At 46.9% G+C, this 26,487-nt stretch overlaps 1 protein-coding gene across 2 annotated transcripts in view; it reads right to left on the minus strand.

The window, feature by feature from the left end:
• Positions 1-474: 474 nt before the first annotated feature.
• Positions 475-26,487, minus strand: part of HEG1 (heart development protein with EGF like domains 1) — a 101,037-nt gene continuing 75,024 nt past the window's right edge. For both annotated transcript variants that reach the window (XM_053564397.1, XM_053564396.1), the window contains 6 exons: positions 22,469-22,603; positions 16,661-16,703; positions 16,512-16,549; positions 11,059-11,146; positions 7,692-7,866; positions 475-5,412 (listed from right to left, as the gene is read on the minus strand). In XM_053564397.1, coding sequence (XP_053420372.1) covers positions 5,263-5,412; positions 7,692-7,866; positions 11,059-11,146; positions 16,512-16,549; positions 16,661-16,703; positions 22,469-22,603 — 629 coding nt within the window. In that variant the 3' untranslated portion in view covers positions 475-5,262. The remainder of the gene's footprint in view (positions 5,413-7,691; positions 7,867-11,058; positions 11,147-16,511; positions 16,550-16,660; positions 16,704-22,468; positions 22,604-26,487) is intronic.

The following is a 26,487-nucleotide window of genomic DNA, read 5'->3' on the forward strand; positions in this document are numbered from 1 at the left end:
GAAGAAATGCATCTCTGGCCAGGCAGCCACATTCCTGGGCCACCATTGGTGTAAGGTCACTGGCCCACCGTCTTCATGTTCGCAGATCCTCCCCACCAGAGCTCAGACGGGCTTCCCTGCCTGGCTCCTCCGAGACATGAAGGGCTGGCACAGAGCAGCAGTGGGAGGCATTTGGGGGAAGCCGTCAGTGTCCGATTTGGTTACTTATGCTCTCCTTTCCTGTAAACAAAAGCAGGTGTCATACCTGTGCCCAGATTTTCATCATTTCGATCTCTCTGTCCATCTATCCATGTACCTTTCCATCATCCTCAGTTAATTTCCTCACTGCTAGGTAACGAGGATGCAGGAATGACTTAGTGTCCGTGTTTGCTGTGTGGAAGTTCAGTGTACGTTCCAGTGTTTAAGTTAACGCCTTCATGAAGAGTAACTCGCTGCACTCTGTCAGCTTTGGCCCGTTATTAAGAGAAAACACAATGAAAATGATAATCAATTTTATTGCATCATTTTCCTGACTAGAACGCCAGACTTATAGTGGGTATAAGTATAAAAATAACCAAATTCTTACAAATAATACTTTGCTGCTACAGTACTGAATAATTAGTGGAGGTTGCAATTATAATACAACTTTAAATAACATTCTCATAATGGATTTAACACAATCAACCAGGGGCTAAGGTTTAAAGGTTTACAGAGAGAAATCCAGGACAATGTGAAAACTCAAAAAGTTCATATTCCAGCTCTAGGCTTCATTTAACGGTAAGTCCAGCAACACAAACATCAACAAAACTCTGAGCAACTCATGATGAAACCATCGTTTACTTTTTAGAACAGGCCATGGTCATACAGAAAGGGTAAGTGAGTCGGATCCGTTTCCCAGGTAGAACTGGTTCCACTCACCCCTCCCCTGGTCTATCCTCCCCAAAGGGTGTTAGACACAGCCATTCCCAGATAAAACCAGAATCAAGGAGGCAAATTCTTTAAAATGTCCTCTTTGAAAATGCCCAGGGGACAAAGCCAGTCTAGGACCTACCTCCTTTTAGACCTAAACGACCCCCTCTGGTTTTCATAGGCTTTCTGTGAGCAGTTTACACCAGACACAATGGGGTGTAACACTACTGAAGATACTTGAGTACGACACATTAATTAGTATTTAATACTTTCATGTTTTTACTATTGTCGTCAGTTGTCTTCCTTGAGAACTTGAGAAAAGAAGAAGAAAAAAGGACACATACCCAAAAGCAAACTCTGTAAAGCCATCCAAAACACATACCCAAAAGCAAACTCTATAAAACCATCCAAAAACACACGTTGAGAACCTCAGAATGACAACTTGTCAAGAAGGAGGAAATGAAATATCCCTGTAAAAGCTTTCAGGTAGGAAAAAATACTGATACTAAAGGTAATTGTAAATAAAATACAAAAGACATTCAAATAATGAACTTGGCATGCTTCCTCTTTCCAAAGAAGTGCTCTAACCTCAAAGTCAGTGTGTTTTAGAACTAGAGGTCAAAACTCCAGTTTTGGTGTGTTTAGGTTAAATTTAGCCAAGGACAACTGGACTCCACAGCTTTACCTCTTCAGGCAAACTCAGACAAGAGTCACAGGGCACCTGGGCACTTCACTAGTGGGCAAGACGGCTTAATGCAGGCACCAAAAAGCCACGTGCGAAGGATGGCCCTGAGGTGCTGCTCTGGGAACGTTCACTTCTGAACAGATACCCTCCTTCAAAGACATATTCTCATGAAGCCATCCAGCTTCATATTCCAAAGATGCTGCCCTCTGCTTTGGGCCAGCTTTGAGAGTCACCTCTTCAAGAACACAACTATCTCATCTTAGTTTTTGACCACAAATGCTACCAGCCAGCTCCACTGCACCATCCATCAGCAACGTTGGCTCTAAATGACTTAGTTCCTTCTGAAAATAACTTCCCCTCAAAGGAGGCCAGTTTGTCAGCATTTAGGACATTCAACTGAGTAGGTCCCTGCCTCTGATAATGATTTACAAAAATACCCTTCCAATGCGCGGGAGCGGTGGGCTTGCTGTGGGAACAAACCAGGCCCTGGATGGACGTGGGAGTCTGGCTGCCATTTGTCTTCTTCTTCCTACAGCCAACGCACGTACCAATGTGCCTCCTGTCCGAGAAATACACGTAGCAACCAATCTGACAGGACATCTTCAAAAGGGTATTCAACATTTTTTACTTCATGTTGCTGGTTTGGTTACTATTTAGTAATATTAAGGTTTTTTGTTTTTTTTTTTAAAGACAACATATTTTTTAAGCCCGTTTTCTCTTGCCCTCTTTGACATTAAAAGTGTAGTAGTAGGGAGGTGTCTGCCTTGGTGGTGAGGCAGGGTTCAAATCCTGCCTCCATAAGGCAAGTAATTTATCCTCTTTAGAAGTCTCTATGTCTGAGAAACAGGCACTCTCATGCCCACCTCGCAAGGGTGCTGTGAGGAACCTTTCACAGAGCCCAGCGTGGCAGGAACATGAGAAAAACATGTCAGTTTGTCCTAAGCTGGATCACAGGGCACAGAGGAGAACACAACAGTAATAAGACCTTCTGGAGCTTAAAGCCACTGGCAGGGCACCCGACCTGCCTCGCTCTCGGAGTGTGTGTCAGGCCACACAGGTCCGACTGGGCCCAGCCTTTCCCTATGGAACTTTCAGTCTCTCGTGGGCAGTTAAGCGTCACTTTTCCCTTCCCCCCACCTTCCCTCAGCCATAGGGTCCCAACACTGGACTGCGGCTGTTCTGTGCACATGAATCAATCACGCACAGCAGGTGTGCAGGCTGACAGTGGGCCCTGTGTGTGAGTGGAGAGACTCCACCTGCCAGGTCCCTTCTGGAACTATGAACCCCAAGCAGGAGTGAAGCAGCTTCTCCCCTCCTTGCCCACGGTGAGCAGTGAGCTCAGGGTCACAGTCATGCCTTTTTAATCCTTCTTAGGGCTTTCCTCACCCCTATACACCTCCTAGAAATTGTGGCAACTGTGTGACCTCAACGTTGCAGGTGCCTGCTTTCATCTGTTAAAACAACAGAACAGGACACTCTTAACCCACTCCACATGGATGAAACTTGCGAGAGGGAAAGCATTCTTAGAACTCACAGGACACTGTTTTCTAAACCTTGGATTCTTTCCAAGAATGCTTTGGAGACAGAACAGTTCATTTTATGGAGCTTAATGCTCTGGCCCTGAGAGAGGAGCTGGTTTATGAGCTGTGATACCTGTGAAGGCAGCGGAAGTGTGCGCCCGGGGACAGCCTCCCTGCATGGCTCTCCCTACAGCTCAGGTCAATGATGAGTGGGGGAGCCACGATGCCAGGCCACCTCACGAGGGAGCCTGTCTGTTGGCTCTGGTGAGCTGATGCGGGAACTCAGAGCTCTCCACTGAGAGGCAAGGCAGCACGGCCCACAGAGAGACAGAGGCAAGACCTCAGATTTCAAAAAAGTGAGACTTTGAAAGTATAAGTTAGCATCTACTCACAGAACAGAATTCTTTTTGCATTTATCTCATGAGATGAATGTAATTGAACAGCAAAAATGCAGCGCACCTGACAAGTGTTTCTGCTACAGCAGGGTGGCAGCGAGTCGTGGAGACCACAGGACACAGAAGTTCATACTTAAAACTGTTAGGACAAGAATTTCGTAAGAATGAGGATTTACATATGTTTTGAAGAGATTAGAGGACCTTGAAAAAACAATCGTGCCCAGGGTAGAGCCGTCCCCAGTGGCTGCACCATTTCTAGAAAGGGTGTGCCATGGCTCCCAACTTCAGGGCAGGGATGATCCTCCTACCTCTGAGTTACCTTCACTGCATCCAAACTACACTGCTCTAAGAGCAGGCGAATAAACACAGTTCCACAGGACCCAGGTCACGGGCATGGTAAATAAGACACGCGGAATTCCCTTCCCTAAGGCAAACTGCCAGATCTCTGGCCACAAGTCCTCAGTTCTCCAATGCGCACTTGAATTCTAACTATGCTTCTGGAGGGCGCTACACAGCAGCATAAAGAGGAGCAAAGGATTGGGTAAGAAAAAAATAAGTTACTTCTTCAACAAATAAATAGATTTGAGTGGCTGAAAGTCTACACAGAGTCTGTGGATAAGATTATGGACACAAGACACTGCACCAGCAGGGAAACGAACTCACCTGTGGCTCTGTCTCAGCTCCCTGTTCTTCCTCAGGAATCACAGGCTTCCCAAAGCACCAGTGATGCAAACGTAACTTGCTATGAGCCCATCCCTCTGACCACATCCAGCCACAGGGAGCACATTGAGCTGCTTTTCCCATAGTGGTGAAATTCCAGCTCAGACCCAATCTGCCTTTATGTTTCTACTCCATACCCAGCAGCCTCTGGCCTCAGCGATGGTGGCAGGCATGCCAGGCCCCCACAATGCCATTACGGATATAAAGTGCACCATGTGTGCAGTGCCAGCCCCCCACCTGCCTGCCAGCCCTTAATACACGGCAGCGGGACGCATCTAAAGATGATAGAACCAAATCTAAGTTGTTTTGCCCTGGTCCAGACTTATTTGATAAGGTGAGATTTAACTGCAAAGAGAAAAAAAAGAAATAAATAAATGTGTCACCTTGACTAAAAAAACAAATTGGAGTTGGGTGCTGTGCCTCGTAAATTTCAATTCCTCCTTTTGGGGGTGGCTTGGGAACTGTAGCATGAGACAACCTAGAGACACGTTACAATACTGTGCTTCCAAATGCAGCATCTCCAACCTCCGTGGTATGTCCGTTATAACTACTGCTTAACACATAGGCACCGGGCAGGGAAATAGCTAATAAGCCAGTATTTTGCTGCAAATTAGTCGCCAAATCGAGGCCTATGGAAATGTCTCTGGAAAGGAAGTCTTCCTCCTGGAACAGTTGAGAAACAAATCCTGAAGGAAAACTCCCTGCCCGATATACTAAAGTGCACACTAAGGAAAGCCGGGTTCTTGCAATGATACCTAGTGGTCTGCCCTGGCTAGCAGTCATCCTGGAGTAGTGCCGCAGTCCAGTCACTCAGAGAGACTCTCTTGGTACTGGTCCACGTTCACATTCACAGTAACGACAGAGGTGTGAGTCTGCAGCCTGCAGCTCCTCTGACGCCTCCACTGTGGCCAAGCCCCTCACACCCGTCACTCCTCCTGCTTGCTGCTCAAGCGTGGTTCCGACATGTCCTGGGAGCAGCCTCCTGGTACAGTCCTCGAGCCACTGAGGGCCCTGGTAACTGGCTCAGAGCAGTGGGCCCCTCTCTCTTCTGGACTTAAAAGTAGTCTCTTCTTCTGCTCTCGTCACTGATGAAAGACGGGTTATACTGTCCGGGAAAAATGCAAGAATGCCGCGATCCTGGTAATCCAGTGTAGGCGGGGTACAGTCCATTTCGTTCAAGTTCAGGATTCCTTACACTTGTAGGCTGGATGCCAAAGAGAAAAAGAGAAAAGTCAATTTACTATTCGCAGGTTTAAATTTAAATGTTAAAGTCTTGACTTTAGACCAACATAGCAAAAGACTTGGTTTATCCTGTATGATGTAGTTCTACTAATTATTATCTTCTTTTTTTTTTTTTTTTGCAATTTTTGGCTGGGGCTGGGTTTGAACCTGCCACCTGGGTTTGAACCTGCCAGTGCCCTACCCCTTTGAGCCACAGGCACCACCCTATTATCTTCATTTTTAAAAGTATCTTTCTCTGTGAAGCAAAACTAGCTTTAAATCCTCCCCGGCATTTAGCAAAAAGCCACTGTCCCTGCCCCTGTGCAGAAGGCAACTGTCACAAACAGGGGACTGACTTTTGCAAGGTCCCATGGCCACCTCGTTGAAGGTGGTGTTAAAAAGCCAAATCAGAGTGTTGCTATCAACACTCAGGTGTCTCTGACCAAACACTAGTTTACTGGGTCATCAACTATCTCTCTGATCTCCCCCCAAAATCTCTTGAGGCCAGATGTATTGGCTCACGCCTATAATCCCAGCCCTCTGGGAGGCTGAGGTGGGAGGATCCCTTGAGCTCAGGTGTTCTGAGACCAGCCTGAGCAAGAGTGGCACCCTGTTTCAACTAAAAATAGAAAAGTTAGCTGGGTATGGTAGAGGCTGCCTATAGTCCTAGCTACTCAGGAGGCTGAGGCAGGAGGCTCGCTTGAACCCAGGAGTTTGAGATTGCTATGAGCTAGGTTGATGCCATGGCACTCTAGCCCTGGGCAACAGGGCTATCCAAAAAAAAAAAAAAGACTCCCTGGGAGTAACAGTGGCTACTTTGAGGAAGCCTCATAGTGACACCAGAGGTACATGCTTCCCTAGAAGAAATAAAACATGAGGTGCTGCCTGAGTGCCCAATGTGAGACTCGCCCGGAGCTCACAGAGCCCCACAGTGAGGAACGGCTGGTCCAGCCAGGCGACAGCTTTGCGCCCTAAGCTTAGGCTTCACCTCTACACACTGCTTAGCCTACTATTTTTGAAATAAAGATGGGGTTCATTTAAGTTCTTGACAACATCTATTTAAGACAACTCTTTAGCTAATGCCATGGAAACATGCAGTGAAGCTGGGTCCTACATCACCCAGGGCTGTTTGTTGCTATTATCACACCATACTGGGGCTGAGTCATCTCTGGGAAAGGATGTGAGTGTGCAGACACATCTGGGTCAAATACCTGCTTGGTTACAGCTTCACTTCGGAAAGGAAAAGGACTGTCCCGATAAACAGAAAAAAAAGCAAAGCCCTATACAAATACCCACGGAAACGCTTTCACCAGAGCTAAGTTCGTGTCTATGTCTTTCCCCTTATTTATAACTTTTTGTTCTTCCTCCAGGTTCATATTTTTCAAAGAATCCATTAAAACAAGCAGCTCCTTAGCATAAGCAAACTCATCCCTCCCATCCAAAGTCTGAGTCCTCCTGGCTAATTCCCATAGCAACCACAGGGGCTGTGGTTTCTTTTACAAGACCAGCTAGTGCCATTAAGTCCCCAGGGGGGCAAGGGTTCATGTTTATTGCTATTCCTCAAACAGCTCTGTATGCCATGAGAAGTCACCTGACATCTGTTTGCTTTTCAGCTCTGATGCTCCCGTTGTATCTGCTTCACGGCTGACCTGGTGTGATGTGAAATGAACCGGACAGTGCACAGGAATATGACATGGGTTAAAGCCAGTGGGGTTCAAGGTAGTCTCCTATCTTTACAAATGACACAGTCCCGGCTGGATAGAGCAAATTACCAAAGACCTGCTGAGTGTATGATCTCCCGGACCTCTGAGCAGGGCTGAGGATGGCCCTGAATTGTTCTCTTTATACCATTTTCTCATCCCCCAGTTTTAACTACCTAACCACATGAGGGAAAAGGCATGGCAGACAGGAGATAAAAATGAAAGGGCCAAGGACAAAATATCCCTAAACTCCTTCTCTGCCTTCCCTCCATTCCTACAACTTAAAAGCAGATTTAGTAACAAGAGCGTTCATTATTGCTACAACCCCATAAACGGTAACATGCACTAGGGAATATTCTTTGTATCTCAATATTGACAATGAAAAATACCATGCAAACAGAGCCAAGTAAATTGAGTATTAAAATATGTAAATAAGAAGCTCATGCCCCCATTCTCTATTAACCCTTCACTAACTGTAATGCTTTTCCTACAACGAAACAGAATGCCTTTACTTCTCAGAGGGAACTGGAGCCCGGAGGCTGCTCTGGCGCGGAGTACACACCGAGTAATACACATCCGTCATCTGCAGGAGGTTTTTGGTGCTTCCATTCTCATGCATTTCAATAGCTTCTCGGCCCCATTCTTGAGAGCGAGGATTCTTGGGGTACTCAGCATATGGGGACATTTGGAAATCCCCACTTTTGAAGATGAGTTTGCTTATATCATTTTTATTCTTTCTGTGGGGTAAAAAATATTTTAGAAGTTTAATGGCCAAGTTCTATACAGAAGAGATACCTATGAAAGCAACAACTGTTTTATAACATAAACGAGACTGTAAGCTACCGTTGTATTTCTTTGTAGCTTCCCACCGAGAAGTGTTATTATTGTTGTCATTATTTTTAGTATTTGCCTAAAACAAGTGAAAATGCAGTTAGGTGCAAAAAAAAAAAGATGCAAGAAGTCTTCCAACCCCAAAGGGCCAGGTTATCTGCAGCAGGGGGACAAAGATGGCTGCAGCGGAGCATGCGTAGACTCTTCCGGGGGCAGAGATCACTGTGCCTTGACAGTGGCCAGGGAAACCAGAGTCATAAATTCACAGACTGCCAGAGCCAGAGGGGCCCTTAGAATTCTAGTCCAGTGGCTCCCAACCTGCCTGCGCATCAGAATTTACCTGGGAAGAGTCTGAGTCACACCCAGATGTACTGAATCAGGACGTCGGGATGGGACAGCTCTGGCTCAGTGAAGTGACCTAGCTTGTCCCTGGGTCCCCTATTGCTACTAGCAAAGCAAGAATTAGAATACAGGCCTCCAACCTGCCCAGGCAGTGCTCTTCCTCCTACATGAAGGTACTTCACAAATCATAAAAGCCGGACAGTTTGTTTGCAGAATGGCCCACCTAGTTATAGGCCTACACACATTCTCACTTCAGCAGGTCAGAGAAAATCTACTTGTGAGATTCCACTGACTAGAAATTGTTGGACTATGTATTCTTCACCTGTCTGATGGGCCTAGGATCAGAAATTTTAAATTACATTTGCCATGGGTAGGATAATCTGAAATGTGTTCTTTCTACCTCTCTTCCCTACAAATACATTTCCTAGGGCAGGCTCAAAATGACTCAGGGTCATACAACCAAATCAGTGTCCAGTATGTGGCTTAGGCAGTGGTCCTTTGTAGAAGGGGGCCACTGTGGTGTTCTCTGGAGGTGGGGTATCTGGGCTCAGACAATGATGTACCTGTTCATAGCAACCTTCCCTGCTCAGTAACCTTTCTCAGAAGTAAAGCTCTTTCCCCAAATGACTACCCTGCAACGTGGCAGAGAAGGTGTAGCAAATATGAAGCTCACAAAACTTAGGTTTTGTCCCTTTAGGTAACTGCTCCTAGCCTCATCCCCAGAAGTTTATTTCTATTCATACAGTTTATCTTTGATAATTTGATGGCAACTTGGTAAAATATAGGCAAAGCCCTGCATTCCTGAGCAGGCAATTAGGCCTTATTGGAGACAGAGGGTTTCTTAAAATGTCCTTCCTGTCAATGGTAAGAGAGATAACTTGCTATTTTGATAGGTTCCCTACATCTGTTATGTCCAGATAATTCCTGTGCCTTAATGTCATCTAAATCAGAGGTCATAATCTTCCCTTATCTGAGTAGATAATCACAGAAGAGGGTGATCGATTTCTTCCTTTCTCTTCCTTCACCAGTAGGACTCCAATCCTGCTCGCTTCCAGGAAGCCGAGAGCCAAGTTCCCTGCTCACCCCACATTGCTGCTGGACTTCTTCCCTGCTACTGTACCCTCAGGCAGCACCTTTCATCTCCTGGTCTTTGTCTGCTTCTCTCTCTATAGCGTTAATGACAAATAATCCACATACCATAAAATTCACCCATCAATTTTTTTTTAGCATATACAGAGTTGTGCAACCACTGTTACGATCAATTTTAGAACAGTTTCATCACTCCAAAAAGAAATCCCATGTCCCTTAACCACCCCTATTCTCTCTCTCTCCCCCTCCCAAGCCCCAGGCAGCAATGAATCTACGGTGACTATTAATTTGTCTATTACAGACAATTCATATCAATGAAACCACATCATCAATAGGTGGTCTTCCGTGACTGGCTTTTCAAGGTTCATGCATGTGATAGCGTGTATCAGTGCTTCATTCATTTTAAGGCTGAATAATATTCCGTTGTATGCATATAACACATTCTGTTTACCCATTCATCAGCTGATAAGACATCAGGATCCTTTTCACCTTTTCACTATTATGAGTAACACTGCTATTAACACTCACGTAAAGTTTTTGTGTGGACATACACTTTCATTTCTCTTGAGTAATTACGAGTGGAAATACTAGGTCAACTGGTAACTCTATATTAAACTTTCAGACTTTTTCAAAGTGGCTATGCCATTTTTATATTCCCACCAGCAGTATATGAGGGTTCTTATTTTCCACATCCTTACCAGCAATCCCTATTTTCTGAGTTTTGGTTTTTGTGAGCCATCCTAGTGAGCATGGAATGGTATCTCACGCTGGTTTGATTTGCATTTCCCGATGACTCATGACCTTGAGCATCCTAGCTAGCATCAAAGCACCTTGTGTGCCATGGTTTAACTATTGTTTATCTGTGCCACCAAATCTCATGCTGAAATGTAATCCCTAGTGTGCGGTTGTTGTTAGGTGGGCCAAGTGGAGGTGTCTGGGTCATAGGGGTGGGGCTCCATGAACATATTAAGGCCCACCCTTGGGGGTGAGTGAATCCTCAACTCTGTGAGTTCCTGAGAGAGCTGGTTGCTAAAAAGAGACCTGCACTTCCCTGCCCCCCTCACCAAGAGGCTCCCCTTTATCTCCACCATGAAAGGAGCTGCTAAAAGCTCTCAGCAGAAGAACGTGCTCAATCCCAAACTTTCTAGCCCTTGGTATTGTGACCCCAAAACTTCATTTTTTTTATAAATGACTCAGCCTCAAGTATTCCTTTATAGCAACATTAAATGGATGAGGAAAATGAGCTCCCTGACCTCATGTCTATCTTTTTTGGAGAAATGCCTATTCAATTCTTTTGCCCCCCCCCTTTTTTTTTTTTTTTTGAGACAGTCTCCCTCTTTAGCCTGGGCTAGAGTGCCATGGCCTCAGCCTAGCTCACAGCAACCTCAAACTCCTGAGCCCAAGCGATTCTCCTGCCTCAGCCTCCTGAGTAGCTGGGACTACAGGCACCCACCACAACGCCCGGCTATTTTTTGGTTGCAGTTGTCATTGTTGTTTAGCAGGCCCAGGCTGGGCTCGAACCCGCCAGCCTTGGTGTATATGGCGGGTGCCCTACTCACTGAGCTACGGGTGCCAAGCCACCGCAAGTATCTTTAAAAGGGTAAAAGCTGACCTTTGTATAGCACAGGCAAAGACACAGGTTTAGAATTTGAACCCTCATCACTTACCTGCAGCAGGTCACTATCAGTGCAATGCCCAGGATGAGAAGCAGCCCACCTCCTGCAGTTGCAATCACCACCGTGATAAGCTGATAGGCTAAAGTGGGAAGCAAACAGGAAAAGTGGGTTGTGGGAGGCGATTAAGGAACAAATGAACACTAAAGAACCTTCCCCCTTCCACTCTACAGCCACCAACCACCCTGCCTCCCTGGGGCCTCCTCTTCCGCTTTCTGGCCTCTGGCAACTCCCTCTGTATTGACAAGCAGCTCCACCCTAGAGTGGTGGCTCCCAAATTCTACCTGCAGTCCAGCCCTTGAGGACATTTTCCCCAATCCATAGTTAGAAAAATAAGGGGAGTAAAGTGTTTTTCAAAAATGTAAAACAATTGTTCCTTTTTATAAATGTCCTATAACCTAAGATTTTGTCCTTCCTACTTTTTTCTCCCACTGAAGATGGGTGCTTTTTTATTTTTCATGTATAAATATTATGCATCAGTAAATCTTTTTTTTTTTTGTTGTTGTTGTTTGTTTGTTTTTTTGGCCAGGGCCAGGTTTGAACCCACCACCTCCAGTATATAGGCCACAGGCTCTGCCTGTAAATCTGTTTGTTTTTTTTTAGAGACAGAGTCTCACTGTACCGCCCTCGGGTAGAGTGCCGTGAAGTCACACAGCTCACAGCAACCTCCAGCTCTTGGGCTTCTGCGATTCTCTTGCCTCAGCCTCCCGAGCAGCTGGGACTACAGGCGCCCGCCACAACGCCCGGCTATTTTTTGGTTGCAGTTTGGCCAGGGCTGGGTTTGAACCCACCACCCTCGGCATATGGAGCCGGCGCCCTACTCACTGAGCAACAGGCGCCACCCTGTAAATCTGTTTTTTAAAAAATGCAGAACCTTTTCTTGGCCACTTCCCACCTTTTGGTGTTGATTGTTGTTAAGTTTTTTGATTCATGGAGATAGTAGATCTAAAAATTCTTGATTCAGTTTTAGGTTCTTACTTGATAAAATAAGGAGATAATTCTAGGTTAGACTCTCCAGCTGTATGAGAAGCATTACTGGTAGTCAAACGTGGAGTCCAGGGATCACTGCGTAAACCATGCTAGGGGCTGGGTGAGCTCCTCAATAAATGCCAGAAATTAGGTGTGATATAGGCAAATACATGTCATATGTAATATGCAATATTCAAATTTTTAATTAATTGGTTACATCCCATGTAATCTGAGAAAATCATGTTTTCAGTAAATTCTGTTATAAATTCAAATTTTTTTGTTGTGGAAATACAATTAAAGTGTGTTCACAGGTTGGAATATCCAGTATGAAAGGCCACTAACCAGGTTTTCTACAGTAAGTAGAGACTGAATCATGCTCTCTAGGCATTCAGTGAAAGTCCCAGGTGAGCAGGTGCCAACGGGAAGTGAAGACAGGCAGCCAGCAGGCTGGGGGCAGACACAGCTATGCTATCCTTTTATTTCAGTAACAAGCACAGAAGCCCAATAACCATGAAAAGTGTGAGTATGAAGACAGACAAGAAACAAAGCCAAGCCACGGAATGACCTCATTTTCTCTCTTACCTCCTGACACATGTACTTGAAACTTTCATTTAATATAAGTGAGGACAAAAGACAAATCTCTTAATTTATCCCTTTTTCTTCATCTTCACCAACAGGGCCCTGAATGACCATCTCTCATCTGGATAAACCACAACAGCCTCCCAGCTGCCTGTGTCCAGTCTTGTCCACTCATCATAGAAAGAAAATCTGATCTTGTCATTTCCCTGCTTTAAAAAAGCCTCCAGTGGGTCCCTCTGTCCCTAAATGAAGACCAAAGTCCAGGTCCTACTTATTCTTCTACACCAAGGTAAATTTTCCTGCTTCCAGAACAACAAGTGTGTGTGCACTGCAGAAGTGACCCTGGCTGTGGGTGGAGCAGGTCTGTCTAAAAAGAGATGAGTGTAGACCGGTGCTTCTACCTGTGGGGCAAGGGCCAGAGTGGTTTGCTGTGCTCTTACATATTCTCTTTATTTTTTATTTTTGAGACAGAGACTCACTCTGTCACCCTTGGTCAAGTGCTCTGGCACCATTCCACCTCACAAAAACCTCTGACTCCTGGGTTCAAGATGCTCCTGTCTTAGCCTCCCAAGTCGCTGGACTACCAGTGCCTGCCTGGCTAATTTTTCTATTTTTAGTAAAGATAGGATCTTGCTCTTGTTCAAGCTGGTCTCGAATTCCGGAGCTCAAGCAATCCTTCTGCCTCAGCCTGAGATATATTTTGCATGTAAAGAAAATAAAAAGGAAAAAAAAAAGAAAATAAAAAGGAGAACAGGGATAAGATAGGTTCAGACCTGAGATGCCCAGTGTTGGAGGCCTACACTTCCTCACGGACTAGACTTGCCAGAATGGTTTGTCTCACCCTTTCCAGTTTGAAGAATATTCTCCCTGAAGAGTGAGACTAAAATCTGAGCACAACCAGAAAGGTAACAGGAACGTTCAGAGAGTCAGGATACAGGTTATGCCTGAGCCCAGAATATACTGGAGTTGGATGACTTCGAGAAATGTAGGAGTGATACAACCTCAGAACCATGTGCTTAACTGGACAAAGCCGCCACCCGCTCCTCACACCACTGGACTTGGGGAGAGTGTGCGCCCCAAGAAGACTGGGTAGAGAAGAAGCATTTCTTGCCTATGAAAATTCTATCTTGAAGCACAGCCCCAGAAAGGCATCTACTATCATTGAGAGCAACAGGGGAAGTAACAGCGTGCGTGGCTGGAGCCCTGCTATTTGGCACCGAGCGTGGAGTGTCGAGTCACTGACTCCCAAGGCACTATCACCAGAGATGGGGATAAAATCCAGGCATTCCCAACTCCTTACCCAACACCAGCGCTGCCCTGGGCCCAGACCTCAGAGAGAGGCAGGTGGCAAGTGCTAATTATTATCAGCCACTATTCATTTTAGTTTTAGTTTGCAACAGTAAGACTAATGTAGACATCAAAGAATAAAGTGGTATTCACATACCCTCCCAGAATTAACAGAAGTTACCACACTTTAATGATAAGCTGCCGGTTAGAAAAGGTAGCTGGGAGGTAAGTAGGCAGAGGCGTCCGCCCCCCGCTGGACAGATGATGGTGACTCAGACAAACGTAGCAAAAGGAGGTCTCAGGATCAAAGAGAAATCTTGGCTATTTCCAGGACGCCAAAGACATAATGGTGAGCAACTTTTTCCCAACATAAGAACTTATGGAATAGCGAGTGGACGTCAAAGCCCAGCATCTCAGACGTGGTAGGGTTTACCGATCTCTGAGAAGAGGATCACCTGTGCCACTTGGACTAATGCCCTGCCGCTCACACCCCTTTCCTTCAAGCCTTTCTAGACTCGTTCTCCCTCCATGGATCACTCTTCCACTGCCGAGATATTTGAAGCTCTTTCTAATAAAACTTACTTAGGGAACTGTTTGGCTGAAGGAGGTTTAAAGTACTGGCTCATTCTATGAGGGGCCCCAGGAGGACCAGGCAGGACCACCTCCTGCTCCCTGGCTCTCCGGGGCCCACACTGAAGAACTCAGGGCAGCCCCCTCTCCATACTCCACACCTGCCTCGCTTGCTCTTTCTCTGCCATCTGATGGGACTGCATTCGGGTAAAAGTCTTGCATGTGAAATACAACTGTTACGCCTTAAGCCTTCCTCCCTCACTCATGTTATTCTTAATCCATCGTCCAAGAAATCATCTCAGTTTCTGTTTTCAATACTTGCAATGTCTTAGCTTAAGGTTCCCCGGTTTGTGCTGCAACCACTACTGTCCGCCCTCAAATCATCTCTTCTGAAAGATTATACTGTATAGTCCTGGTATAATAGCATTTGGGGAACATGTCTCAAATATCTTAAATTGTTGCCTGCTTATCCAGCCTCCTTTTTCAGGTTTTTTTCAGTCTATTTTATGTGCAGGCTACTCCATAACTCCATACTCTGATCAGTTTAAGAGCTCTCTGTGGCTCCATCCTGGTTTTGTTTTGTTTTTTTTTTTTTTGGTTTTTGGCCGGGGCTAGGTTTGAACCCGCCACCTCCAGCATATGGGCGGGCGCCCTACTCCTTGAGCCACAGGCGCCACCCTCCATCCTGGTTTTGAATGAGGAATGAGACTTGTGCTAGACAGTGAGTACGTACAATTCTGCACACCAGCTGGCCCCTTTAAAGCACAGATACCCTCCTGAACACAAGGGCATAAAGACCCTGACCCAGTTGAGAAACTGGCTTGTCTAATGACTTCTAGAAAAGGACATGCATTGCTATCCAGACTATTTTACATAAGCCAAATCTCCAAAACACTCAAGCCTGTCCTTTTTAAAAGTATTTAGTTTCTTTCTTTCTTTTTTAAATTTGAGACAGAGTCTTATTTTGTCACCCTCGGTAGAGTACTGTGGCAACATTGCTCACAGCAATCTCAAACTCTTGGGCTCAAGGATCCTTTGCCTCAGCCTTCCAAGTAGCTGGGACTACAGGTGCCCACAATAATACCCAGTTACTTTTAGAGACGGGTCTTTCTCCTGCTCAGGCTGGTTTCGAATTCCTGAGCTCAGGCAACCTACCTGCCTCAGCCTCCTGGGATTACAGGCATGTGTCACCGCGCCTGGCCCTCAAATTTCTAACGTGCCAAAATAAGAAAATATCAGTGCAAGCAATGTTAAGTGAGTCACAACTGCTTTTCTCAAAGAACTGAATTAGGTGTGAAACGCACTGGGCTCACAGTGTTTGCTCGCACTGCAAACGCTCTCACTGGAGCAGATGACTCTCAAGTCTGCCCTTGGCTTGGACCCCAGGCAGGACTATAGTGGAAGTCTCAAAGCTGTCCCCACGTTCTCTGTCCCATTTGTTTATCTTCCTCACTGAAGCCCGAATTGCTTTCCATGATCAAACTGCATTCCTGCTCTAAGGCTCTCTCAAGCTCCCCAGTAATTAGTGACTAATCTCCTCAGCCTGGCGACTGATACCCCAGGAGCTCAGCCCCCACGTACTCTCTTGACCCTTTCTCCAGCCGCACCTAATTACAAACTGTCCCCAGAACACCCTGGGCCCCCTGGCCTCAAGACCTTTGTTTAAGTTGCTCCTTCAGCCTGGGATGGCCTCCTTACCCCCCACACCTGGCAGTCAAAGTCTTCCCAAACTTCCCTCCAATTCCATCCCCTCTGACAAGTAATGGCAATGACCTTCCAGTTTCCAAGGGTCCCTGCCTCATGCCTGACTTATCATAGTAATGCCCTGCTCCTCAGGCAGGGCTATTTGGGAACGTGTAGCTCCCCTCCCAGACCTCAAGCCCCTGGAGAGCCCCACCCGAGTCCTTCTTTGTTTTCCCCATGCCACCCAGCAACAGACTCGCGGAGACAGTGGCCTGAGTGAACTGCGGGAAGCGAGGGGACTGCCGCCCGTACAGTGACACACAGCCCCTGCCCGCGATGCCCCACTTCTGCATACTTACGGTTCCCACAGTTGAGACCACCGAGGCCGAACGGGCAGCTGCAAGTCAAGAAAGAAAGAAAAAAATCTCAAAAGAAATAAGCAATTTACCCAAATAATTTCTAAGTAAGATTTGTAAGAACTTTGTCAGAGTATGTGAACACAGCCTACCTCATACAGGTTTCATTTTCAAGCCTATATCCATCTTCACAGGCTGAAAGAAGAAAAGAAAAGTGAATATGTCTATTTACCTCCCATGGCCCAAACTCTCAGTTAAATTAAAAGCCAGCCATCCTAAAGTCCGTAAGAATATTCTAGAACCAGAAGAGTGCAAACAGCTTTACAATTATCTATAACCTGACCTAAATACTGTTGCCAACTCAACTCTTAACATTACCGAGAAACTTTTCTCAGCCTCTTTGTAGCTCTCAATTTCCTAGCTATAAAAAGCTCAAGGAGGGCGGCGCCTGTGGCTCAGTCCGTAGGGCGCCGGCCCCATATACCGAGGGTGACGGGTTCAAACCCGGCCCCGGCCAAACTGCAACCAGAAAATAGCCGGGCGTTGTGGCGGGCACCTGTAGTCCCAGCTACTTGGGAGGCTGAGGCAAGAGAATCACTGAAGCCCAGGAGTTGGAGGTTGCTGTGAGCTGTGTGAGGCCACGGCACCTCTACTGAGGGCCATAAAGTGAGACTCTGTCTCTAAAAAAAAAAAAAAAAAAAAAAAAAGCTCAAGGAGTAGGGCACTGGCCCCATATTCTGGAGGTGGTGGGTTCCAGCCCCGGCCAAAAAAAAAAAAAAAAAGAGGACGATAAACACCTACTTGCTGTTTCTTGGAGGGGATTAAGGTAAAATAAGGCAAGCAAATGGCTTAGCATACGCCTGGCACATGACAACCGCTAAATACATGTTTGAAGCTGTAATTACTATCTGACAGATAAAATTCTTTTTGGAAGTTCTCTACAGATGAAGAACGTAACCTGGGGAATATTTGTCTATACACTCAAAGACAAATGCTTCAAATGTAAAGCAAAGCTCTAACCAAAGGCTCCCCACTATAGAGGAAGGTGGAACCAGTGGGTGCCCAGGATTTCATCAGAGGACACTCTGTGAAGGGTTCTAGGCAAGCAGTGGCCATGGGTTCTGGACATATCTAGACGTGTGCTCGTGGGCCCTTTGCCTGAGAACACAACTTTGAACGCTCTGACATTGCTGCTCGTGGAGCACTGCTTCACGGAAGCACAGCCTTTCCCCTGGATCAGCAGTTCCCAAATTTATTTGATCACAGAACATTTTCCACACTACAGTAAGGGGACAGAAGACCATGAGCTATAATGCATACTTGGATGAAAGCAGACAATGGAAAACGGCCTCACAAATTCCTTGCTGCAAGGAATGGGAATTTGATTCAGGATTAATGTATGATATACATTGCATAAAAGATCATGGATGAGAAGGGGTCAGAGCATGGAGCACAATCCCAGAACAGATGGCAGACACAGCACAGCCAGCCATAAGGGCCAGCAGCACGTGTGGCTGGGGGTGAGCTAGGGATCCCAGACTTCCTGGAGTTTCCTGTTACAGATTTGTGCGTGGTAACATTTCCCATGGAGATGTGTTTAATGTTCCTCCTCCTTTCTTAATGTTAGAAGCGAGACATCTCTGGCATTATCTTATTGTCACAGGCTATCTATTAACATATCGTGCAACATAGTTTGGAAAACACTGTTCTAAACGATCTACAATTTATCTCACTGCAGATCGTCAGATAGCTGTGAACCTGGACTGCACTGTTTTGGCTCCACAGAACCACTTTTCCTGAGCTACACACTCTTGTATTATTTTAAGGGCTATTTGGCAGATGTGCAAGCAGCAGCCATGGGAAAGTCCCTACTGTGTTACTGCAGGATGTCCCAGACCACGCCGCCACAGTACCACTCAATAACCTCCTGACAAGGACACCCCAGAGAAACGTCTCTCAGGCCAAGTGCCTGGAAAGACAGGGATCCTCCCCAACAAGTGCACTTTATTTTATGGACCCTGACTGTCTTCAGAATTGTTTTTCTCTTTGCCTCTGTTTCCAGGAAGCTCAGAACTTGCATGAGGGGCCTGCCCTCAGCAAACACACAGGACCTCACGGGCTATCTTTCTGTGCATTCACTTTCCTTCTGGCTTCAACAAAATGGTCAGCTTATTTGCCCTTCAACTCAATTTACCTTTTAAGTATTTTAAAATGTTATTTTATTATGTGGATTTTCAAGAGGTGCTTTAAATCCTTTATGCAACAGAGAGGAGCATAATTGTATACCACTTAGGGAAATGGCCCATCTCCCAATCTTTGATACCTTCGAGTTCTCTGCTAGCCTTCCTGGGGTGGGATCTTCTCTAAGGGACCAGCTGAGCGCTCCTGCCTCTCCCTGGCAGGTAAAGCACCATGTCCCCACAATCTTCCTCCCTTCCTCCTCCCTCTGTGTGGCTCTACTTTATGCTCTAGCAGGGTCACTGAAGTGGGGGATGCCACCCCCGGAAGGTCCATGGATGACCTGGGCTGCGTGGCAGCTACCCAGGGACTGCTCCACAGTCTCCAGTGACTCATCTCCACCCATATCAGCATCAAGGCAGGCTGATGTCACACCAATTTGTTCTATTCTGAACACTTCTTCCTGGAAATGTTTTTATATCAAATCTACCCACCTAACATCAGCTCTCATCCGCTGGTGGGACAGTTCCACTCTCTGGCTGTCATCCACCCAGACACAGGGTCCATCTGTTGTCCTGCTTGTGAGCTGATGGGTCGGGCTGTTTTCGTTTGACTCCCTGATGTGATATAATGATGTTTCTCTCTTTTAAATGGACTCATTCAGTCATTCCTCAACAGCTGAGTGCTACTGTGTGCCTGGTGCTGTTTCAGGGAAATGTCCTCAGCAAGGAGCTCTTGTCCCCTCTCCCCCGAGGATCCACTTCTCACCTCACTCACCCCAGAGGGACTCTGGCCACAGAGCACCAAGGATGAAATGATTGTGGCAGCAGCTGCCCAAATGACGTGTGCCCAGACTGTGCTTCCCTGCTGCTATGAGACAAGTAAATCCAAGTCTTCTGAACTTAAAAACTCATAATAATAGGTACATGGTGGTGTAGTAAAAGCTTCATGTTCCCTCACAGGAGACTAAATCAAAACACGCCAATCTTTTCCTGTCCTACGTGCAGCTCCATAATCCATTTGTTCATTCAATAGACGTCAGCTGAACCCTGCAATGTGCTCAGTGCTATTCTGGACGTGGCTGTGCCTGCTCTCAAGCGCTAGCAGTCTGGTGAGAGAGAGACGCACAGATTGTCAGAATTCCTCCTGATGACACCTGCTGGGATGGGCAGGACACCTACTCTAATCTTTTTTTTTTTTTTTTTTTTTTTGAGACAAAACCTCAAGCTGTTGCCCTGGTTAGAGTGTCGTGGCGTCACAGCTCACAGCAACCTCCAGCTCTTGGGCTTAAGCAATTCTCTTGCCTTAGCCTCCCAAGTAGCTGGGACTACAGGCACCCGCCAGAAAGCCCGGCTATTTTTTGGTTGCAGTTGTCATTGTTGTTTGGCAGGCCCGGGTTGGATTAGAAACTGCCAGGTCTGGTGTATGCGGCTGGCGCCTTAGCCGCTTGAGCTACAGGCGCTGAGCCCTATTTTAATCTTGTATGTAGCTTCAACAGTCTGGCAAAGACATTTTATGTCAGGCACCAAACACTGGGTGTACGTGTGTATGTACAACAGAGAACAATGTAGAGACTGCTAACGCATAAACACAAACACGAACCTTTGTCCTCTACTTACACAGAGGACTGAGACAAGGTTTGAGGTGTCCAAAAAGAATATTTTAAATAACCCTGTGCTCCAGCACTGATGGCCAGAAGATGTCACTGCTAACCCATCAGAACCCAGCCAATACAGCTGTGGCCCAAGAAGCTCCAGGATTCACTCATCAGATGCCTGATGGCCGCAAATACTGCTGTGACGGGGCTTCACAGGGCCTTGGCAACAAGCTCAAAAACAAATCAAGGTTTCCTCGTGCTGTTTCTTGGGTCACTACTTTGTAAACGCATGAGGCTGCTAGTGCCCCTGCCACTGTATTTGGTAAATCTTTGATAGCTCTGCTGTTGCTGCTGCTGGGCTGTTAAGTGACACAATTATGAAATCGCTGACTTGGAAAGAGAAGCAAGTGGCTCAGGCAGTCAGAAGCAAAGGTGGCAGGGCTGTTCTTGAGGCACCGTCACAGGGGCTACCACACCACCATGCCCCTGATTCTGCCTGTCTTGCGTACCTCTTGCAAGATGCACAGCATCCCAACACCATGAATTTTAGCCCAGTCACCCTCCCACATGAATTCAAGACCTTCTCCCTAAGAGGGCAAGAAATACTTTGGATCAGACTAGGTAGGCTGTAATCAGGAAGTACCATCTCTTTGTAGCAAGGCTGCCGTCTGGCACAGTGCTGAGAAGTGCTGCGTGCCAGGCATGGGTCAGCCACAGAGAGCTGGCCCACCTCTTCCAGACCCATCAGAGGTCCTGCCTGGAGATCAGACAAAAGACCTTCCCCACCGTAATAAAGCCTGACAATGCCGAGGGCCTGAAGCTCAGGATAACACTGCTGCCCTAAAATGTGTTTTTGAGATGGAATGAGTCTTCTCCTGGGAAGTCCTGACAGAAACGCATGTCACCCTGCCCCCGCAGGTGATTGTTACTCAGATTCCAGTAACACCCAGTGACATCTGTCACCAGCAAGGTGTTGACTGAGCAGGAGAACTGTGCCATCCGCATTCAGGTGGGAGGCAATGCTTAAAGCCACCTGACCTTTATGTGGCTGGTTTTTCTGGTGGTCACAGATTGCAGCAGTCTTCTGTAAGCCAGGGCGCAGTGCTCTGGATCCAAACTGATCTCATTTTAAGGCAGTATTCTGGGACTATATTTATTGAGCAGTTGGAGTAGTTCCTTCAACTGAAGGAACCTAAGCCTTACCTAAAATATTAAAGAACTAGATTCCTACTCTCAAGCACTTCATGAAACCTTTAAAACTATAACTCATTGGGCCAGGTGCATTGGCTCATGCCTGTAATCCCAGCACTTGGGAGGCCAAGGCAGGTGGATTGCTTGAGCTCAGGAGTTTGAGACCAGTCTGAGCAAGAGCAAGACCCCCGTCTCTAAAAATAGCTGAGCGTGTGGCGGGGCCTATAGTCCCAGCTACTTGGGAGGCTGAGGCAAGAGAATCACTTGAGCCCAAGAGTTTGAGGTTGCTGTGAGCTATGACATCACAGCACTCTACTCAGGGTGACTGAGTGAGATTCTGTCTCAAAAAAAAAACCCAGAAAAAAACCAACTATAACTCCTTGAAAAGCAGCCTCAGTAAAAGGCAAGCGAAAATGCGAACAGCTTACAGAGTACCTACCTATACACTGCCTTCTTTAATTCTTAAAATAACCAATGAGGTACCATTATAACCATTTTAGAGAGGACGAAACCAAGGCTCAGAGAAACCAAATGACTTGCCGGAGATGATACATGATCAGTAAGGTAGAGCTGGGCTCTGACTTGGGGCATCTGAGCCTTAGGCAAACACACTGTCTACTGAGCCACAGCTGCCTCTCATATAGGCCTGACTCCATGCTTGTATTTCCACTTTAAAAGATTAGAAGGCAACAGATAAAATGTGGGGGAACTGAAACAATACTTTTTCTAATTTCTTCTAAGTAAAAAAAGAAAAGACTTTTCTACCACAGGCATTCCATTCTCTTTTCTTTTTCTTTGATCGGCCAGACCTGCATTCATCAGTCAGAAATAATGCTGTTATTCCAAGGAGATATGTACTCAACCCTGCCGTGAACAGGATAAGGAGAACCAGTTACTACCCCCCCTCCCCGCCTTCCCCCCATAGAAGAAAGAAAGAGAGCATCAGACAGAGTTCCCAGATAGGGCACAGAACCACCGGCAAACCTGTGGCTACCTCGGCAGGAGTGATCCATCTTGTTGAACTGGAAGTAGCCTGCCTTGCACTGGCACAGGGCCACGCCGTCCAGGTCAGTGCAGACGGAGGTCTCTCTGTCACACTCAGGGCTCTTCCGCTTGCACAAGCTGCCCGCTAGAGTGGAAACACAGGCAGTGAAACAAACAAAACCTCCTCCACCTGAAACCTTAAGACACATGAACTTTCTAGTTCTGGAGGCTCTGAAATCCCCATTCTGCACCGCCTTCTACCACCCTCGCCCTGGTCAGCCCCAGCGTCTACGGACTATTCACAGGTGCTCCCCCTCCCACCATCAAAAACAGCCTTGCAGCATTCCACAGGCTGAGAAAGCAGACTGGGAGGAAACAGGGCACTGTCCCCTCCTTGGACACTGGCTGCAAACACAGCCCTGGATGGTACGCTGTCTCCTGTGCTCTCACACAAAAGGAGCGGGGGAAACCATCATAAACCCAGAGTATATAATGATGCTCTTAGGGAGCCGAGAGATGGACCAAGAAAAACTTGAGCTGGCCAGACCCATCTCTAGTGAAAGCGTGTCTCAGCTCTGTGCATCTGCAGAGCCCGAGGGACCTAGCCACGCTCCTTGTGGCAAGTAGCTTGCTTATTAGGAGGGAGGTGTAATTAGGGCTGTAGTGTGATCATCTGGCTGAGCCCTCCCTACACTGATGGTTTCCAGCGACTTCTTTATCTCTGCCTCTTCAGTGGTTTGCGCAGAGACTGGCTGGTACGCATGTCAACCTCCCATCACTAGGACACTGCCAAGAGTAGAAGAGGCGGGCAGAGAGGGAACCCATCCTTCAGCCTTGCTACCTTATTCATTTCATAGGTGAGAGAGAATCATTTCACTAGTATCAGAAAGCATTCACTGCTGGGCACACAGCTCTCTAGAAGAGGTATACACAGACACAGCAAGGGGGCACATCACCGTCTAAGACAGGCCTGACATGTAAATGGAACGCATGGCAACAGGGCAAAAATGTGAGACCGGTTGGATAGCGAATAGTAACCCGTTTACACTCAAGCCCAGAGCAGAGAAAGACAGGCCTCTGCTGCTGGGAGGGCAGAGCAGTTCAGGATAGGGAGACAGCTGACTGGGCAGGGCCACGTGTCTGTCCCGCGTTGAGGAATGAGGCCGATTTCCTAGGCACAGCTCCCCTCTCCCACCTTAAGGAAGACACCAGCCTATTCACCAGCCTTTAACACTGCAAAACTGCCCCTCGTAGAGGGACTCTGGCAATGCGAGCTGACGCCTCACACAGGGCCCCGGCACTCACCCCCTTTTGTGAGTTCTGAGAGCTGGTAGAGAGTCTCAATCGTCACGGGAGGTTAAGCTTAGGACACAGCTTCAGTTCTCAACGCTGAATTTCCTGCCTTTATCAGTGGAGGCTGGCATGCTATATCAGAACTCCATTTGTGTGTGTGACAGAACTTCCTTTGTTTATTGTAAAAAGTTTGTATTTGGGGGGAAATTAAAAATGGAAACTCTCACCAGGCGAACACTATAAAGATAGCATCAGGGAGGTAAAGAACTTCCACAATCCCTTGGGTAAACTCTTCAAAGGCTTTGGCTAGTCCACAAGCCTTAATATAAAGAAATACCTCCAGGGCAAAACCTGTCCAGACTGACACCAGTCTTGTCTAGTGCCCAGCCTGAGTTGCTGGTCTGATTAGATATTTTCTGGAAGCCAATCTCGTCTTTTCCTTCCATTGTGCTGATTAACCCAGCCAGCTGGCAAATACTAAGCCCTCTGCTGAAGCAACAGCCCTTTCCTGCACAGAAGCAGATCCATGCGAGAGTGTGGAAGCCTGGCCCTGCCTCTGCAGAGGAGGAGCTGCTGCCCTAAACACTCTCAAAGACCATTTTATACGTCTATCTGACAGAAGCACATACAATCCCATTTTCACGATACGCCTGGCAATGTGATCTTTCTACATTTGCAGTTCCCATGGTCTTTCTTGGGCATAACATCCACCAGAACAATGAGAATCTAAATAAATCTAAAGCCGAGACATTCCCGGGGGGATTTCCAAACACTGTAAACCCCTGAAGACTCTGAGAGATGCAGTTCTTTAAAAGGCAAGGAAGTGGACCTCTGTGAATGGAAGGAGACAGCCCCAGAGGAGCCCTGTGCTATAAACACCCGGGTGTCAGAAGCTGTCACCTCGCTACCCCTCCAAAAGTTAGAGAGAGACAAGGCTGGGTATGGGCAAACTCTGGAGAAGACCTGGGAGGAAAAGCAGGGAAGTGAGCGAGATTCCAGCCAACGTGCGCAGCTGCAGGAGAAGGGAAGAACGGGGAGCGCAGGAGCAGGCGAGGATGACAGGAGTGTCCCCATGAGCCACACCCGAGCAGTCCGAAACGTGGAGGTCTGCGGATGGGCAGGGTTGCTCTGAGCAGCCGCTTTCAAATCCAAATATCTGGTTACTTGATTCGCAAGGCACGAATGCACTTACAAAAATGTAACCTGGTACATTGCTGATCACAGAGAAGGGACTCCATATTGAGTGAATTGAAAGGTACCCTTCCTACCTCACCGCAGAGGAAAAACTGGCACCCTTGAATCATTGGCAAGAAAAACACAAAAGTAAAACCAAGGAGCCTCTAAGTTTTGAGCACAATATAACGGAACATGAACTTTCTAATTAACTCCCCAATCAACAGAACTTCAACTACAGAAAGTTTTGCTCTTTATTTTTTTTTTCAAATTAATAAGTAGCCCTTACATGGACCAATCTCCAGCATTTATCCCAGAGTGAAACGTTAACTACCTGCCTCCCAAGCTCTGCAACACACGGCCCTGCTCAAGGACGCTTTCTGGGCTTGGTACCTGTGGCTCAAGCGGCTAAGGCGCCAGCCACATAACCAGAGCCGGTGGGTTCGAATCAACAAACAACAATGACAACTACAACTACAACCAAAAAAAATAGCTGGGTGTTGTGGCGGGCGCCCGTAGTCCCAGCTACTTGGGAGGCCGAGGCAAGAGAATCGCTTAAGCCCAGGAGTTGGAGGTTGCTGTGAGCTGTGATTCCATGGCACTCTACCCAGGGTGACAGCTTGAGGCTCTGTCTCAAAAAAAAGAAAGCTTTCTGGACCATGGTTCCAAAACCCCAACCATTGGGAACATCACAGATGTACTAGCAGACAGAGTACCCAAACTTGATACCTCCAACTTATATCCAACATCTGGATGCCAGATGGGGAGGGTCAGACTAGATCCTACATCCCTCACCAGCCCTGGTTGTGCAGTAAAATGAGAGAACTTTGATCACTTATGATGTAGCAACTGGGACAAGCCTCCCTTGCAAAAAGTGCTTTGGATTTGAGCGCAGTCTCCTCATCCTCGAAGCCAACTTCCCCTTCAAGACCCAAATGTGCCTTCTGAATTTGTTCTCTCTAATGCTTCTCATCTGCCTCACACTAGATGCACACAGAAGCTTCTGACTACACAGACAAAGCGAGATAGGAAAGGAAAACCTTCATCAGCCCCTGTGAGCGTTCTGGCCCGCCTTCGTCTAGTCTTGTTTCTGTGCATTTATAATAAACAAACAAGCAAACTAAAAAGACTATGGTTTGATACTGCACCTGCTTTTTTACTTAACAGTATATCATGATAAAGTTCATTGACAGCCTATACATTCTACACGTGCATTTCTATCTCCCCAAAGGAGAGGAACTTCTCCAGGGAAAGAAGAGGGATTTCTGCTTTGTTACATCAGCCCTTGTCCTCCCACACCAACACAGGAGATATGAAATAGAAGGGGCCTCACGCCAAGGACCAGGTGCCTCAGGGCTGTATGTGGTCAGGATTCTGTGTGTGTGTGTGTGTGTGTGGGCTGTATGTGGTCAGGATTCTGTGTGTGTGTGTGTGAGGGCTGTATGTGGTCAGGATTCTGTGTGTGTGTGTGTGCTGTATGTGGTCAGGATTCCTTGTGTGTGTGTGTGAGGGCTGTATGTGGTCAGGATTCTGTGTGTGTGTGTGTGTGCTGTATGTGGTCAG

The sequence above is a fragment of the Nycticebus coucang genome, chromosome 16 (genome assembly GCF_027406575.1).
Source record: "Nycticebus coucang isolate mNycCou1 chromosome 16, mNycCou1.pri, whole genome shotgun sequence".
NCBI classification, from domain to species: domain Eukaryota; kingdom Metazoa; phylum Chordata; class Mammalia; order Primates; family Lorisidae; genus Nycticebus; species Nycticebus coucang.